This window comes from Bubalus kerabau, chromosome 16, assembly GCF_029407905.1.
Source record: "Bubalus kerabau isolate K-KA32 ecotype Philippines breed swamp buffalo chromosome 16, PCC_UOA_SB_1v2, whole genome shotgun sequence".
Lineage (NCBI taxonomy): Eukaryota > Metazoa > Chordata > Mammalia > Artiodactyla > Bovidae > Bubalus > Bubalus kerabau.
Window position 1 is genome coordinate 69,792,685 of NC_073639.1, and position 18,307 is coordinate 69,810,991.

Genomic DNA, 18,307 nt, shown 5'->3' on the forward strand with positions numbered 1-18,307 from the left:
TCAAGCAAGTTACCAAATTAATCTGCCATTAATTTGCTGTGAAACCTTCAGCTGCATACATTCTCTCTCCAAGCCTCAATTTTCCTGTCTGTGAAGTGGCTTGATTGTCCCTAATATTTAGATCATTTGTTCAAAGTGCTTAGAGAGTTCTTTGTCGACAGATATTGAACAGCTTCCCCTAACAGCTTTATGATAAACGGTGGGACTATCGAGGTTGGAATAGAGTTTCCCACAACAACACTGAACATCATTTAGATTTATTGGTTAATTATTCACCGGCTTTATCTAAATTTGAATCTGTGTGCTGCAAAATGTAAACTTGCAGAATGACATTTATTTCCCATTAACCTAATGAGTTTGGGGCTTTTTTTTTGTCTCCTCCTCTAGTGTAGCAATTTATTATGAAGGAGAGGATGACTCGGTCTGAGGTTTTGTTGTGAATTTTGTTTGCAGTGATCCTTCTGGAGAAGAGTTTGTGCCAGCATTTTCAGTCTTTTTGGCAGCGAGGATGGTGTCACCCGGAATGTCCCTGGTACTGACCTGCCCCACAGGAGAATGAAAAGCACTTTAGGATGTGTGCAGAGCAGGGGCAGATACAAAAATGAGAAAGATGCAAAAGCACGCTGCCTGAGTATAATCACAACCAACAACCTGGGCTCCAGAGTTAATAAGTCCAGGCTCTGGTGTAACCAGGTACTCTGGTGCAGTGGGTGGAGACTTGAATACTAATGATGGACTGCCTGGGTTCCGATCCCCAGGTGGACACTTGGGAGCAGTGTGGCCTTGGCCTGATTGTGCCAGTTTTCTTGGCTGTGCCTCTGTTTCCCTGTGCCAGTATCTACTGGAGTGCCTCGCACACCTCAGGAGCCATGAGCGGGCCCCAAAGAGCCTCTCTCACCGTCACTTGCCCTGTCTCTGTGCCCCTGGGCTAACCCCCCAGCACTGCACATTCAGGATGGCTTCCCGGCTGGGCCCTTCCTGCACCTCAGCTCACCAGCTCCTGCTTACCTGAGACTCTCTGCAATCCCATGCCAGCCTGAGCTGGAATACTCCTCTGCGCCTCCGTAACACCCTTAAAAAAAAAAAAAAAAAAAAAAGGGCACCACATAACCTCTCTCATCATGTATTTTACTAAAATTACCTCTTTGCAGTCAGAGAAACTGGGTTCATATCCTAACTCTGCCATTTATGATCTTGGGCAAATGACTTCACTTTTGTTGTAAACCTCAGTTTGGTCATCTGTAAAATGGGACTCATAGTACTTCACACCCCATAGATTCACCACGTGGACTCCATGTGTTCAGATGTGTTTAGAACAGTGCCTGACACTTAGCAAACCCTCTAAGTATAAGCTATTACTATTTTAATAAAGGCAATAATAATAATGTCACTATAAAGAGACTATCATGGCAGTAAAATGTGGTAATATGTGACAAAGGGCCTGGAACAATGAATGCCGAGTCCTCAGCTGCTCGGCTCTATATATCAGCATTTTAAACTTAACAAAGCAATATATCTGAGAACTAAGAGGCTGTAGTCTAAGAACCAACTCATTTTTCAAAGAATTCAAAACTGGTGGTAGAATAATAGTCATGCAAAGTCTAAAGGAATTCATTCTAGGTCATCAGACAACGCTCATAATCTTTGATATTTGTAAAGCGTTAGGCAGCGTACAAAGTGCTTTTCGATTCATTATCACGTCTGATCCCTGTCTTAACAAGGAGGACAGGGTTTTTTTTTGTTTGTGTTTTTAATCTCTTCCTTTACAAATACTCAGGTTCAGAGAAGCGTCATGACTTGGCCTGAATTCCATGTCTAACAAGTGGTGAAACAGGGTTTCAAGCCTGGGTCACCTCATTCTAAATCTAAAATACGCGGGGACATTCTAACACCCTAGGGGTTGGTTGCACTTGGTGTGGAGGCACAGGTATCCAGGGGTGGAGAAACCGGGTCCCATGGAGGACGAACGTGCACCCCATTTTCTTTAAACCCCTCCAACAATGCTGCTTTCCTCTGGTCTGCAGAGAACAGGATTTTAGTTTCTTTCAGAGACATTAGCCCCAATGCTTTTGAAGCCACTGTTCTGTTTCTAGGGGAGACTGTGGGCTGTCGGGATTTCATCAGGCCCCTGTGTGTTTCTTCACCTCCCTTGGTTTGTCTCAGCCTGTGTCGTTGGCCACTGGGAGTTGTCAACGAATCTAATCTGCCCTCCTGGTACAGAGTCCAGGCTGTGGCTTCTTCAGGGGGCACTTGACTACTGGTCCCTTGGAGGACAGGATCCTGGGTGACAGAATGTGCTCACCTCTGGGCAAGGTTCCTCTGCAGAAAATGGCCTTTTTTTTTTTTTTTTTAATTTGTATGACTTTATTTTTATTTTTAAAATATCTATTTATTTATTTGGCTGTGCCAGGTCTTCAGTCTTCATTGTGGCATGTGGGATCTATTTCCCTGACTAGGGATCAAACCCGGGGCCTCTGCATTGGGAGCGCAGAGTCTTAGCCACTGAACCACCAGGGAAGTCCCTGGTCTGTCTTTATACTAGCAGAAGAGACCAACTCGAGCGACAGAAATGCATCTTTTAGACCTTGAAGAGCAGCACAGCAGTTTCTAATACCATTCACTGATGTATGACATACTCACACAGATGCACACCTCACCCCTCCTGTATAGCACATGGAATTTTCATCAGCTCATAAAGCCAGCACCCAGATTAGTGCCACTCATAACCCCGCTAGCAGTGCCCCTCCTGTATTACCCAGTCTCTGCCCCTTGGGGGTCACTGCTGTCCTGACTTCTATCAGCAGAGGGCCTCACCTGACGTGTTGGCTCTCACAAGGTGGTGCTTTGGTACACATTGTGAGCCAGAATGACTTGGATCATTTCAGGGTGTGAAAACAGTCATGACAGCAGCTCAGACTGCTGTGCCTTTGCTGTGGGTCGTGCTCTGGGCTAAGCACCTAATTCCCACAGCAGCCCTGTGTGGTTGCTGCCACTCCTGTTGCGCAGGTGAGAAGGCTGAGGCTTGAGAAGGAGAAAGGTCTTGTCCATGGTCCACAGTATGAGTGGTGGAGGCAGGATCTGAACTCAGGGAGCCTGATTCCAGAGAACCTGGACCCTGGCCACTGCTTTGCCATCTTAGCTCACAGGAACTTTCCCTTGGCTTCCAGATCGGCCATCGGGACTTTGACGTGGAAAAGCGTCTTCGGAGGGACCTCAGGAGGACTCACGCGCTGTTGTCAGACGTGCAGCTCCTGCTGGGGACCATGGAGGACGGCAAGACGTCGGTCAGCAAGGAGGAGCTGGAGAAAGTGCAGAGCCAGGTGGGTGTCACGGGCCTCTCAGAGCTGGGTGGGGAGGGGACTGCAGCCGGCAGGGGGATAGTGGTTCTCCTGGCCAGATGTGGCCACGGTCACAGCCCTGACCTCTGACTTTCACACACCTGTGGAGAGGTGGGTGGCATGGGGGAGCTGGGTGGGTCATGTAGATGTGATACATGAGGACAGGGGTTCATAAATGACTGGGGAGCCCGTTCCCTTCTTTATGGCTGAAGCAAATGAGTTTTGAGGCCTTGGGCAGATCAGGGCCCTTGGGCGGAACGGTGAGTACAGCACGTCTGTGTGACTGTGTGTGTGTGTCTGTGTCGGCCTGCGTGTGCACATGCGTGGTGACCAGCAGAGCTGGGTATGAAACAGATAGTGCTGATAATGCAAATCCTACATGAGTATCATCGTCTCCATTCACAAGCGAGGGGACGGGGTGGCAAGGGGGGAAGTGACCCACTGAGTCTCACAGCTAGACGATGCAGAATCAGAATTTAAACCCAGATTTCCAGACCCCACCGTCCCTGGCTGCCTCAGAGGAGCACTGGAGGTGGATGGGAGGTGAGGCCAGGAGGGACCCCACCACCTCAGGAGACATGATGGGCGTGGACTGTCCTAAAAGTTACTGCTAAAAGTCCCATGTCCTGGGCAAGCCCTCAGTCCCAGAGAAACCGGGACAGTTGGTCAGTCATTTTCTTTATGGCTGTGTCAGAACATTAGAATCACGTGTGCTTGAACGTGTCCTCCTCCCTTGATCCTTGTGGTATCCCTGGGGGAGGGCAAGTGGTCTTGTGCCCATTTTACAGATGGGAAGATTCTGTCTGGAGGTGGGAAGCAGTGTACCCAAGGTAACACATCAGGTGGGTGGCAGGGTTGGAATTCAAATCCTGGGCTCATGAGTCCAAGTGCAGAATGTGGGAGCTCTTTTGTCTTACCTTGTTTCTTCCTGTCTATGTGACTGACCAGGCAGATGGAGGACCCGAGCCGCCTCTGTCAGGCGGGCAGATGTCCAAGCACTCAGCCATCTCTCAGGTGTCTCGGGTTCATGCAGCCCCCTTGGCAGGGGGCCCTGTGTTCAGCCCATCTTCCATCAAAATATTCCTGATGCCATCCAAGCCCTCCTCACCCCAGAGGTGAATGTTCTTGAAAAGGAACCACGATGGTTTTGTTTTTTCTCCTTTTCTGTTTTTTCTTTTTCTTAAAGTATTCATGAGAAAACTCCCTCTGCAGGGTTAAAATGTGTGTTCTTGGAAAATAGTGGTATTTAATGAAGGCGCCTTGCACTGAATCAAAGAGCTTCATTCTTCTGAAAGTCCTTCTTCCCTGTCTCCGCGTCTGGCTCCTATCAAAGGGAATTCACAGCCTTGGCTTTCTGTGGCCGTTGTCATGGAAATCGTTATAAGGACGGGATTGCGTGGACCAGAGGTCAGGGTACAGTTGCTTTGGCTCGCAGCACACGTGTCCTGGATGCTGGAGTCAGAGCTAATCAAATAAAGCAGCGATGACATCGGGCACTGCTGGGTCTCCTCTCCCAGGTATGGGAGTTGTCCTTTACCTGAAGGCTCTGGGGACAGAGGCAGGGAGCACGCGCGGGAGGGGAGGAGAGAGCTAAGTTTGCTGCATCCTGAGTGCTGGGGATGGGGCTGACCTGTTCATTCATCCCTTCATTCAGTATTTATGCAGCATCCACCGAGTGCCCGGCGACGTGCTAGATCTTAGTGCATAACGGTTGGCAAGAGAGGCGCGGTCCTCTCCTCGTGCAACTGACGTCTGATGGGAAAGAGGACAGCAAACAATGATGCAAATAAGCAGAAACATCCCACACCTTAATTCAGGTAGTAAAGGGAACATGCAGAGTTACCATCAGTAATAAAGGGAATAGGGAATTGTGCAGGTCTCGTTTAGCTTGGATGGGTCAGCTAGCCTCCCCTGGGAGAAGGAGGAGCAGGCAGCGGCTATAACGTGTGGGGCCCGGAAGGTTTGGATTTTATTCCAGCAGTGATGAGAAGCCGTTGGGGCATCCTGAGCGGGGCGTGACACAGTCTGATTGACGCCTCTGTGTGGGGAGTGGATCGAGGAAGGCTGAGTGGGTGCCGTTAGGCTGGTGTACCCCTCTGGGCTGGAGGAAATGGTCTCTGGGGTTAAGTGGAGACAGCAAAAGGAGGCACACCGGGGGCTAGTTTGAAGCTGATGGGACTCGTGGGTCAGGTGGCAACGAGAAGTGTCTTTATTTAGGTCATCTTCACCAGAACTCTGGGAGGTGGCGATTTCTGTTTTTGAGCCATTTCACTAACTAGGAAACAGGTTTTGAGAGGCTGAGCGACTTTCCCAAGGGCACACAGCAGTCTCTGTCTTTGTGCCGCCAGTTCTATGCCACGATGTGAGCATTTTTCTAGCACCCACCATGTGTAGGCTTTTCCTTGGAATTTAGGAGTCCCCGGACTTGGCTGCACATCACATAACAAGCATTGTTTAAAAATCACAGATTTCTAGATCCCCCTTCCTCCTTTTTTTTCCCTTTGTTGAGACCCAGCATCTGCGTTTTTAACAGTCGCATGAGGGAAATCCTATGCTGGTCTTAGGACCACCATTTGGGAAATGTGGGTTCTGTTTATCCTTCAAAACACCCTTTCAAGTTCCATGGCACGGGCCCATTTTGCAGATGAGAAGACTGACGGTGAGATTAGTGTGACAGAGCCTAGTTCAACCAGTTTTAAAATTCGTTAAATATTGCTTAAGGGGAAGTGGTTCCAGCACTTGCTAGTTTTGTGACCTTCACCGTGTGCCAAGACTTCCGTGAGCCCTTCTCCTAAATCAGGGCATTGTCATCTCCTGGTGGCCCAGGCACATGTGGGGGGGGGGGGGCGGGGGCAGTGATGAGGTGCTGCCAGGACAGGTTTGAAGAGCTTGAACACCCTCCAAAGCCTCTACAGCTTGCTAACCTTGGCGCCGGGTAACCTAGAGAAAGGTTTTCTCTCAGGGCAGGTATGAAGGAATGCGTTTGAAAGCACCTCTCAGCGAGCAAATTGTGTGCATTCAGTGAGTGCTGATGCGGTGTCCACTCTGGGATGATTTGAGGCCAGGCGGTGGGGATAAGGAAGTGCCCTTCTCAACAGGGGCTCCCAGTCCAGGGAGAGGCCGGCCTCAGAGGAGACTGTTGCCAGCAGGGTGACAAGATCTTTACTGGGGAATGTTGTTGTTTAGTCACTAAGTCATGTCTGACTCTTTTGCAACCCCATGGTCTGCAGCCCACCAGGCTCCACTGTCCATGGGATTCTCCAAACAAGAATACTGAAGTGGGTTACCATGCCCCCCTCCAAGGGATCTTCCACACCCAGGGATCGAACCCACATCTCCTGCATTGGCAGGGGGTTCTTTTCCACTGAGCCACCAGGGAAGCCCCTGGGGAAGTGTTGGGGGGTTAGCTAATTTTGCTGTGGGAGAGGAGCTCGTGGCTTCAGCTGTCGTCCTGAAGATGGAAGTGACCAGCCGGCTGAGTAAGGCGCATGTGGGTGTTCTGGGAGGAAGCACCCGCGCGCATCCAGGGGCAGAGGCAGGTGGAGTGATGGAGCATGCTCGGTTGTGCATTGTATCGCTGGTATACAGTGTTCCCCAAGGTAAGGGCAGAGAGGATAATGTCGCTCTTTGAGGCTGGAATCAGCCATGAATGGTTTACTAAGCCTGGCTAAAGAGTTTGGGCCTTATCCCAAAGGTGACAGGGAGCTACAGAGCAGGCACAAGTGCGGTCAGAAGTGCTTGTGAAAAACGGCAGGCTTCAAGGCCAGCGGAAGCAGTGATGTTTGGCACGCCCTGCTCAGCCAGAGGTGTGGGAGGATCTCCTTGGAGTAGTGGTCCCTTGTTGGCACCAGGGACTGGTTTCTTGGTAATTTTTTGGGGGACCACGCTGGGATGGTTTCATGATGATTCAAGCGTGTTACATTTACTTGTTTTTACATCAGCTGCACCTCAGATCATCAGGCATTAGACCCCAGAGGTTGAGGACCCCTGCCTTAGAGCATCTCCCAGGGCCCCTGAATTCTTCCCATGTGGACAAGCAGCCCCTCTGCCCCTCACCCCACCTTCTAGAATCCTGAGAAAATTGTCTCTTTCTACTCAGTTTCCCTCCATTGGAAGACTTGGTGCTGTCTGAGTTAACACTTGAGGTTTAAGACCCTGTGATAAAACACGGAAGACGCACACCTCATGAGTTCTAATCCTGCCTCTGCTGTTTAACTAGTTAGTTATAAGATTCTGAGTAAGTCACCCTGCCTGTCAGAGGTTCCTTGTTCTTACTGAAGAAAAGCAGTCATGATATTCCCAGCTTCTGGGCTGGGAGAAAGCACCCTAGACCCTGGATTGGAAGGAATTCCCTAAACTGAAACCTGTCAGGCAGGGATTTTTAAACGCAGGGCTGCCTACTGGCTCCTACATCTCCCCACCCCCCACCCTGAGTTGCCTGGTGGAAGACTTTGGATTCGGGCTGGGATTTTACACAACCTGGTGGAACAGGTAGACAAGGCAATGTGTGGGGTGGGTCTAATGACACACGTTCTTTAGGAGCAATTACTAATTAATTCCCAGGAAATGTTTCCACTGGAAACAAACTAATCTGGAGACAGAAGCAATCCCGCCACCAAGATATATAATTGAGATAATCGCTGTGCATAATTAACATCTGTGAGCAGCAGGTGCCCGCACCTGGCTCCGAGGAGGAAGTGGAGGATGCCGTCTGCTCCGGGCAGTGGCTACCTTTTTTTTTTTTTTGAAAAAATTCATGCCTTTCACCTTTGCCTCTTCCAGAAAGGAAATATGTCATTTGCTTTTTTTTTTTCTTTCGGTTAAATGGAAAAGAGTCCCCCGAGCTCTTCAGTTGTTTACTGAATTCCTGCCGGGGGCTGTCTTCCCTCTTCCTGCTGAGGACAAAGCTGTCGCCAGGCCTCAGCCATTGGGCCCCCTGCAGAGCTCTGGCACCCCGCCCCTCCCGCCTGCCCCCTTCTCAGCCCACACCACCTGTGTGTCTCATTCAGCACTCTCTCAAGTCTGCCGGCCTCCCGTCTTGCACAAGCAATCTTTCTGCCACCTGATCTTTGAGGAGAGATTTTTTAAAATACAAATACCATCTGCTTCTCTGCATTTGGGTTGCGTCTGAGGCACAATCCACCTCCCTCAATTTGACCTTTAAAGATGCACAGTCCAGGACTTTCCTGGTGGTCCAGTGGTAAAGAATCCACCTGCCAATGCAGGGGGCATGGGTTTGATCCCTGGTCTGGGAAGATCTCACATCCCACGGGGATCCTACATACAACTAAGCCCTCGGGTAGGCCCATCGGGCCTGGTGTGTCTTCCACGCAGTGGACTCCCAGGGGTCCCCACCGGTGCACAGAAGACTGAGGGTCCCCTTTGCCCTCAACCAGGTTGGTGGTGACCAGGCACCACCCGCACTTCCACAAGACATTGAAAATAACTAGTGGGCTCTCGGAGGCTCATCCCAGTGGAGTCTTTAGTGTGAGCGGACACTTTGGGAGCACGTCTCTCCAGCCCGGAACCATGGAACAGCTGGTTTGTTGGTAGTTCTGGATGTTTTATTTGAAGAGACTTTCTTAAAAATTATGTTGGAGTGAATTGATTCAATATTAACATTACCTCCTATCAGAGAGAGATAAAGACCAAATTGTAATTGGTTAAAAACATGGTTATCAGCGGTCTGCTCACCCCACAAATATTGACACTTCCAAGGCTGTGATGAAGTGGGAAGAGGCTGGTTTCATGGCAGACGGGGAATGCCATCTATGCTTAGCCCTCGAAGCATAGATGAACTGTTCAGCTGTGGGGGCCAGCCTGTCAGAGAGCCCGGCCAGCCCCTGGGGCCATCGTTAACCATGGGAACGCAGACACTGATGGCAGACATCCATGGTTTACACTCAGCCAGTTATGGGGCCAAGCGCTTAGAGGTCATGACCTAACTCTGTACCCCCAACCCACTTCAGTGTAGCGAGTCCCTCGAGTAGAGGGACCTGTCCTCTGGTGCCAGAGCTCTGCGCGTGATCAAGGCCTCACCGGGTGGCAGAGTCTCCACAGGAAGCAGCCAGCATTCAGTAGTCCCTTCTCTGCAGCAGGAAGCTCAGCATATGAGAATCCCACCCAAAGTCACAGAGTTTGGGGGGCAACTGGGATGCATTGTATTTATTTATTTATTATTATGTGTGTATTGGTCATGCCGCACAGCACATGGGATCTCAGTTTTCCGACCAGAGATCAAACCTGAGCCTCCACTGGACCACCAGGAAGGTCCCTAGGATGTACTTTAAATAATGTATCTTGAAAGAATTTCCAGTGTACCAAAAAATTATAAGGATAGTTCAAAGGATTCCTTTAAATCCTTCACCTAGATTCCTCAGTTTTTAACTTTTTGCCATGTTCACGGTATCATTTTCTCACTAAATTACATCCTCTGAATTATTTGAAAACAAGTTACAGATGTGAGATCTCTTTACCCTTATCAAAATTGGAAATTTTAGCATGGATATTCTAACCCAGAGCTCAGCGAACTCAGGCTCCCAGGCCAAGTCCAGCCCATGCTGCCTGATTTTTCGTTTTTGTTTTGCTTTGTTTTTTTTATTACAGCTTGAGAGCTGAGAGAGGTTTTGTTTTTAAATAGCCACATTTAAAGTTAGATAAGTACCTGCATTTATCCTTCCATTTTGCCTCTAGGCCTGCAGAGCCTAAAACACTTTCCAGCTTGCACTTGAAGGAAAACTTTGCTGACCGCTTATACTGTCTGCTGACTATTCTGATTTTGCCTGTTGTTTTACTCACATTCTTTGTAGCCATTTTTCTCCCTGTTCAGGATCCAGCCTAGACTACGTCACAGTTGTGTTCAGTCTTGTGACACTGCCCATAGAGCCTCTGTCTTTGTATTTTATGACGCTAGAATTTTGGAAGAGTTCGGGCCAGTTGTATGGTAGAAACTTCCTCCACCTGGGTGCCCTAGAATTGGAAGCTGTGTGTTTTTCATTTCAAAGCCGCTTGGATTTGTGTGGGTCTGAGGGTGTTCCTGGGACACGAGACTTCTGATCTTAAAACCAAAAAAGTTCCAGGCAGACAGGGATGAACTGGTCACCCTAGAGCCAGAGCTTCAAGTCCTAAGTAATTCTGGGGAAGATAAAAGGGCCCTCCCTCTGGGCTCTCCCTAAGACCTTTTGTTCTCAAAAGGTTCCCGCAGGTTTAAGGGACAGGCTGATGAGCCAGATGCTGATTTAAGAGCCATTGCTGGCTTCCTCATCTGCTCCTGTGGCTCCTGACCTGCCTTCCCACCCTCAGCCTGTTCCCATTCCGCAGCCCCCGCCAACCCCGTCGCGCTGTCCTTGGCCCACTGATGCAGGTGAGACTTGCTGATGACACTGCGCGTGGTCATCGGGTCCTTCTTGCTGGCTTCTAACTGCATCACGATGTAGCCCCTTTGCTGTTGATGGGCATGTAAGTTATCTAGGCTTAGAGCCATTATGAACGTCCGGGCAGTGGGTGGCCTCGGGGGGGGGGGGGCGTCTGGGGCTCCTGTAGCCACACGAGGTGGTGGGCAGCTCAGGGGGCAGACGGCAGCCCCGCTGACTGGGGCCGATTCAGCAATGCACTGAGCTTGTCTCTCAGCCTCGCTCCCTCTGTGCATAGGTGTGGAGTCCCTACCGCAAGGCCTAGAGACCCTTCAGAGCCCCTGTCCAGTGGGAAGACAGATGTGGAGGTGCTCAGATGCTATGCTATTTAGGGGAGCACTGGGGAGCTGGAATATCACCAAAAGGGGGGCATGAATGGATGGAGGCAGGGAGGACCTTTTTTGAATATTTTATCCTGCTTTTTCAAGTTTGTATTTTTTTTCTCTCTCTCTTCGGAGTGTGTTACAAATCCATTGTTCCCAGAGGGAAGGCAGGAAGGAAATTCTTGAAGTCTGTTCAGTCATGTAGGACCCATGCCGTCCTTTGGTCCTGTAATACAAAATGTGAAAGTGAAGTCGCTCAGTCGTGTCCGACTCTCTGCGACCCCATGTACTGTAGTCCACCAGGCTCCTCTGTCCATGGGGTTTTCCAGGCAAGAATACTGGAGTGGGTTGCCATTTCCTTCTCCAACAAAATTAGAAAGGGCTCCTAAACGCTCAAATAGACTTAAAACAAGTGAAAGGAGACCTGCTTTACTCAGCAGGTGGTAAACACAGGACACGGGGCTCACAAGGAAAAGCTGTGCGTTTAAAAGCGACTTCGGTTCACTTCCTGGCTCCAGTCATCATTTAATAGCTATGTGACCTTGACACGTTAACTGGAATATCACAGAGGCTCTCTGAGCCTCAGTTTCCTCATTGGTAAAATGAAGACAAGAGTCAGTATGTGTTGCAAATTAACAGACATGTGGTCAGCATCCACGGAGAGCAGATACTATTATTGCCCTACTCGTCACGGTGATTGTTACTGCTCTGAGATGAGGGTGCTGGACAGTAAATCCTCAGAGAGCATTTCAGTGCATCGATAAATGATGGTCTTCTAGCACAATGTACGGAAAGTCATAGAACGTTTAGAATATGCCCAAGTGATTGGAGATCAAGGACACAGAGAGGAACCACCATACGGTCTTCGGAAATTTCCCTGGAGGCCGCTGTCATCCAGCTCCTGTGCTGGACAGACCATCGGTGGACCTGGCCTGATATTTTTAGTATGTTTGCATTTAATAAATTTGTTCTCTATCAGGGCTGTCTGTAGTTGGAGATGTTGGTGACTGCCTCCAGGGAAAAGCTTCCTACTAAAGGGTAACTCTTCTGGGACGCCACGGGCCAGGGTGTGTTGAGATTAGCCCGCCAAAGCCACCATTTCTTAGAACACTTCCCATGGCATTTGCTCTATGGTATTTTTAAATCCTCTGAGTTGTTCAGTCAGACCCAGAAATCCAGGTTCTGACCACTCTGCTGAAATATCAGAATTTTCCCTCTTTCCCCAGCTCATTCTGTGTGTCAAGCCAACTCGTCTCGTAGCTTAATAAGTCCAAAGCAAACATTTTACCTCGGGTATTTAGAGCAGGCAGATGGCATCGCACGGGAAAGCACTGCTATTCTTCGGTTTGTAGTTGATGCCTGTGTGCTGGGAATCTCAATCACCCTCCTCCCACTGAATGAGAGGGTGGGTGTTGGAGAGAGAATGCCTGAGACAGACCCAGCAGCAGAGAAAGGCTGTGTGCAGAGGGGGCTGGTGGTGGCCCAGAAACAGCGGGGGTTTTGTTTTTTTTCTTCAGCTTGGGTTGAGAGTCTCACGGACTTGACTCTGACCTTGGGCAAGTCACTTCCCTGCCCAGGCTGATTCCTCCCCTGCATGGCTGTGGTGGGCTACAGTTGTGATAAACTTCAAGGCCCGTGTGGTGTCTTGATGTGGTTGGTGTCGAAAAAAATCTCATCCTGTCTTCATCTCCCCACTGAATAATAGGGAAGGGGGACTGTCAGTATTTATCCCCCTACGAGGAGGGGTCTACACAAAGAGTAGGAAATACATGGCTGTTACGCTGTCAAAGGGTTTTGGAGGGAGCTCCTTGGATCCAGCTTTGGGCACAGGGGTTTACTCTGTGGCTGACTCTGTATTAGCTCTTCTGACTCCCTCACTCACCCGGTATGCACAGGTCACAGTTCATTAAGCAGAAAAAGGGATGTGACGGGCTGAAATATCTGAAAGGTTCTGAGGCTACGACTGCCTTCAGGCTTGGCTAGATCTAGGTGCTCCAGTCATGACATCAAGAACGTGTCTCATGGCTCAGCACCTTGAGGTCAGCTTTTATTCTTAGGCCGTCTCTTCCTTTTCGGGGGCAGGATGGACACTCCAGGCTTACATCCTGTGTCAGAAAAAGCTGTGTCCGTAGTCACAGCCAGAATCCTGGTGTCAGTCTTGCTACTGTCCCACGACCAACCGCTGAGGCCAAAGAAGGCGGTGCTCTGACTGGCAAGTCTGAGTCATGAGCTTCTCTAGGCTCGAGGGAGGGATGTCGGCCCCATCACAGACATCTGAGGGATGGACATTCTTTGCAGAGAAGATAGGGGTGCTGTTATCCAAAGAAAAGAGAGTAGGCATGTGCAGTCACATCGCCAGATTCCCCTTCCGGAGCCTGTGTGGTGGGGACCGCTGTTACAGAGGACGGCAGTTAACCGGCGGCTTGGGCATGAGAGGAGATGAGCCGCATCCAGCATGGAAGCGCTGTGGGCGCCTGGGGGCTGCCGAGCACGTGGAGGAGGAGTCTCAGCCCCTGGGAGCCTGGTGTCCAGGCCGCCTGATACTTAATGCCAGGGTGACCCAAGCTAAGTCGCTTCACCGCCCCACCCATCATTTTCCCCAGAAACAGCAGTGAGAATGGCGGCTGACCCGAGCCGAGTGTGTTGTTGTCAGGGTTAAGGGAGTGAACACGGAGCTACCCCTGGCCCAGAGCGGGGGCTCAGACGCCTCCCCCACGTGCTTGGCGGCCCCCTGGGCTGCCGTGGCACTCCTGTCCTGGGTGCTGTTCGCCTCCTCCTGCCCCCGAGAGCTCAGGCTTCCAGGGCCTCCAGGGTCCTCCTGGGTCCTCCCACACTGTCCAGGAGTCAGGACCTCGCCGCGCCCGCCCAGGCCGGGGCCCCGGCCCCCGGCATTCCTGTACACGGTGGCCACTGGTCAAGGTCTCCTGGCTTAGCGGCTGGGAAGGAACTGACGCCCCGCCCTGTGCAGGCGCTGGGACGGGTGGCTGATCCAGTGAGTGGATGATGGGGTGACTGGACTACTCGAGGAGGAGAGGAGCTTCTGGCCATTACAGGCATTTTGGTGCTTTGTACCCATGAACTTTGCACATTATTGTATTGATGTTGCAAGAAACAAGATTTGAAAGGAGAGAAAACATGAACTTGTAGGAAGATCAGTTGGTTGTTTTGGAAGATCAATTGGAAGATCAATCAATGGGTTATTTCACTGAGAGCCTGCTGTGGGTCCTGCCCCTACCCCAGGTCTAGAGGGGGTGGAAATCCTGGGGGCCTTTTCTCCACCAGCCCTCCCCACCATGGTGGGGTCCTACCTGGAACCCGGGAGGGCTTATCCACGGGGACGTGTGGTGGCTTGGAGCTGACGGGTGTGCTGGCCGCCGCCCCTGGGACACTTGTTGCCATCATGGCTGTGGGGCTGGCGGTGGGACTCCAGCAACCTTCCAGGGGAGCCTCTGCTCTCTGACTGCTCCACCCAGACCTCCCCCCGGGAAGACACCTTCAGAGCAGCGGTGGCCACGTTGCAAGCCCGAGGGATCTGATCTCAGCCCTGCCGTGACTTCCTCCCGACTTCATAAAAACGTCAGTTACACAGCCTCAATATGGAAATAACGTGCAGTGAGTTATTCTTCCACTACGTCATCCATAATGGAAAATCAGCCTGAGATGGCCCTGTATTTCTTCCCGCTCCCTAAAGTGTAATAAATTGAAATTTTTAAAGCTCGGCATTAATACAGCTCATCAGCAGCATCCCTGGGCCTTCCCCGGGGGAGTCTGTAAGCTGGGGTGATGTCCGGTGTTGCCCGTCCAGACCCGATGAAACCTGGGCCTGCTTGACTTGCTTGCCTCTGGGGCCAGCACCCTCCCTCCAGCCATCCCAGTCTGCCAGGAAGCCTAAAACCCTTCCCTGGGATTGTGGTCCAGGCCCTGCCTCACTGGCCCCATGACCATGACAGCTTGGCCTCTCTGGTACTCTCTTCACCTCTAAAATGGGGTTGGAAAGTCCTCACTTCTCAGGCTAGTGAGTGATGAAAGTGAAAGTTGCTCAGTTGTGTCCAGCTATTTGCGACCCCATGGACTATACAATCCATGGAATTCTCCAGGCCAGAACACTGGAATGGGTAGCCTTTCCCTTCTCCAAGGGATCTTCCCAACCCAGGGATTGAACCCAGGTCTCCCGCATTGCAGGAGATTTCTTTACCGGCTGAGCCACTAGGGAAGCCGAGAATACTGGAGTGGGTGGCCTATCGCTTCTCCAGCGAATCTTACCAACCCAGGAGTTGAACCAGGGTCTTCCGCATTGCAGGCAGATTCTTTACCACCTGAGCTATCAGGGAAGCCCAGTGATGAAAGAGACAACGGCAATCTCTGCCATTTCTGTTTTGGCATTGTCTCAGCGCCAGGCGCCGTGCTAAGCATGCTCGGGTTTTCACTGATTTATTCTGCACTGGTCCTGGAATGTGACCAGGCCCATGCTATAGATGAGGAAACTGAGGCGCGGTGAGCTCAGTGACTGGCTGAAAGGCGGGCGCTCCAGGTCTGACCCCACCCACGGTGCACCTGGCGCTTAGAGGGGCCAGCATGGCTTGGTTTCCTGCCGCTTCCCTTTGGGGTGAACTCTTTCCTCCCAGGAAGGCTCTGGTCTCGATGTTTCCTCAGTGGATTCAGAATCCGAGTTCTGTCAATTCTCCCTGATTTGTCTCCCTGTCATTCTACAGCCCCACCTGGCTCAGGTCATGGTAACAGGACTGAGTGGCTTCCGTGGTCACAGCAAGCCTCTGGGCTGTATTCTCTGCAGTTGGAGTTCTCTCTTTATTTAATCCATCCTGCTCTTTTCAGAGTGTGGCTTTCCATGAGGGGCAGCAGAGTACAGTGGTTAAAGGCTTGGGCTCTGGGGTTGGACCAACCAGGTTTACCCACTGCTGGCCGTGTGCCTGGGAGCGAGTCACTTCACCTCCATGAACCTCTGTTTCCTCCGAGGTCAGTTGGTCCTCACAGCGACACCTTTTCTCCTAGGGACCTCGTGGGGCTGTTGAGAAGTCAGGCAGATAGAGGCCATGTACCGGACATGGTCCCCAAGCAACAGTAGCAGGTGTGGCCATTGATTCCTGAATCATCAGGAGCAAGATAATCCTCTCTCCAGCCCGACAGGAGCTGAAACCGACGCCTGCAGCCCCATGTGCTGCCTGCATGCCACCTCTGCCCCTCTCTGCCTGGGGAGGGATGAGCTGTCTCTTGCCCGGCTTGCTCCCGGGAGCCTGGGGAAAGGAAGGAGCATGTCAGATATGTGTGCATGCTCAGTGGATAAGTCGTGTCCGACTCTTTGCGACCCCGTGGACTGTAGCCTGCCAGGCTCCTCTGTCCATGGGATTCTCCAGGCAAGAATACTGGAGTGGGTTGCCGTTTCCTTCCCCAGGATATCTTCCCTACCCAGGGATCAAACCTGTGTCTCCTGCGTTGGCAGGTGGATTCTTTATCGCTGAGCACCAGGGGACAGAAAATACAGCCTTTCCTCTGTGGGGGTTCTGAGGACCAGCGGCATCATGTTGATGAAACCCTCCTTCAGCCAAAGGCGGGGCTCAGCAGATGGGAACTGCGTCGTCTGTGGGCTCCACTTGAACTCTCCCTTGCCTCCTGGCCCTGGGCCGAGCGACTCGGCCTGGCAGGGCCCCTACCGGACACCTCCTTCCACTGCTAGTTATCTGACATCATCTCCCGTGCTGGCCCATCTGCTCCTGCCTGCCTGTTTCTTTGTTCCTTGTACACCGCCCTGTGTAGACCCTTCCATTTCTCCCCACTTCCTCTCTGACTGAAGCACTCCACCAACCTCTTCCTGAAGGACCACAGCAGCATCCTCTCTGGCTGCCCTGTTGCTAATTTTGTCCATAAAAGTGCATCCTCCCATGGCAGCCAGAGGGAGATCACGCCGCCCTCCTTAGAGAGTGTGGTTTTCTTGCAGACTGAAACAAACCTGAGCTTGGCACGCTGGCTCACTGCCGTGACTCCCACCCACTTCCTCAGCATCGCCGCCTCCTGGCCCTCTCTGTGAGGCTGACCAGTTATCAGTTCAGTTCAGTTGCTTAGTCGTGTCTGACCTTACGACATCATGGACTGCAGCATGCCAGGCTTCCCTGTCCATCACCAACTCCCAAAGTTTACTCAAACTCATGTCCATCGCGTTGATGATGCCATCCAACCATCTCATCCTCTGTCGTCCCCTCCTGCCTTCAGTCTTTCCCAGAATCAGGGTCTTTTCCAGTGAGTCGGTTCTTCGCATCATGTGGCCAAAGTATTGGGAGTTTCAGCTTCAGCATCAGTCCTTCCAATGAACACCCAGGACTGATCTCCTTTAGGATGGACTGGTTGGATCTCCTTGCAGTCCAAGGGACTCTCGAGGGTCTTCTCCAACACCACAGTTCAAAAGCATCAATTCTTCGGCGCTCAGCTTTCTTTATAGTCCAACTCTCACATCCATACATGACATAGCTTTGACTAGACGGACTTTTGTTGGTATGACCAGCCATACTAGCTGCCTTTCTGTTCTGCAGCACCAGGCTCCTTGCTGATCCTGCCTCAGGACCTTTGCACTTCCTGTTGCCTCCATTCAGGGAACCTTCCCACTGAAAGCTCCACCTGGCTATTTCCTTTGCATCTTTTAGGTGTTAGTTGCATTAAGTGCCTCTCCTTAACAAGGCCTCTGACTTGTGCCTGAATCGAGGACTGGCTTTGCCCTGCCAGCCTGCAGAGGAGCCCTCCACCCCACCACCCCCTGCCTTGCCTTCCCAGAGGCCCCCGAGTCACCTGCGGGGGAGATGAGCCCACGCCTGACTTCTCATTTCCTCTGTCGATTATGCTCTAACATCGCCAATTACCTCCCCTGCTCCACATCATTTTTCTCAGTGTGTCTCAGTCCCTCCCAGTTGCTGAGGGAAATGGACCACCGAGCCCTCCCCACCCAGCCCAGCACGGGGCCCTGCTGCAGAAACACACTTTCCTTACAGCCTTGAGGATGGAGCTTTGGGGAACTGTGGCTGCTGGCAGGGCGTGGGGCTGGGATTAGAGGCACCGGGCCAGGAAGCTGCGGGAGGAGGCTGGGGCCTTGGTTTCCCGGCTGTGCGCTGGGGGTATCAGCAGCACACACCTCCCAGGTCTGCCCAGGACTGCCAGGCGGTACTGGAACGAAGGCAGCCCGCCTGCTCCCCAGCTCGTGTCGTTATTGTGACACTAACGTGGGGCCGAG

At 51.6% G+C, this 18,307-nt stretch overlaps 1 protein-coding gene across 6 annotated transcripts in view; it reads left to right on the top strand.

Moving 5' to 3' along the window:
* The window catches only part of MYO18B (myosin XVIIIB), a 228,925-nt gene that overhangs the window by 137,701 nt on the left and 72,917 nt on the right, over positions 1 to 18,307 (top strand). For all 6 annotated transcript variants that reach the window (XR_008703644.1, XM_055550888.1, XM_055550887.1 and 3 more), the window contains one exon: positions 3,168 to 3,320. Coding sequence is in view for 5 of the 6 variants with exons in the window: in XM_055550888.1 (XP_055406863.1) it covers positions 3,168 to 3,320 (153 nt within the window). In the remaining variant the exon portion in view is untranslated. The remainder of the gene's footprint in view (positions 1 to 3,167; positions 3,321 to 18,307) is intronic.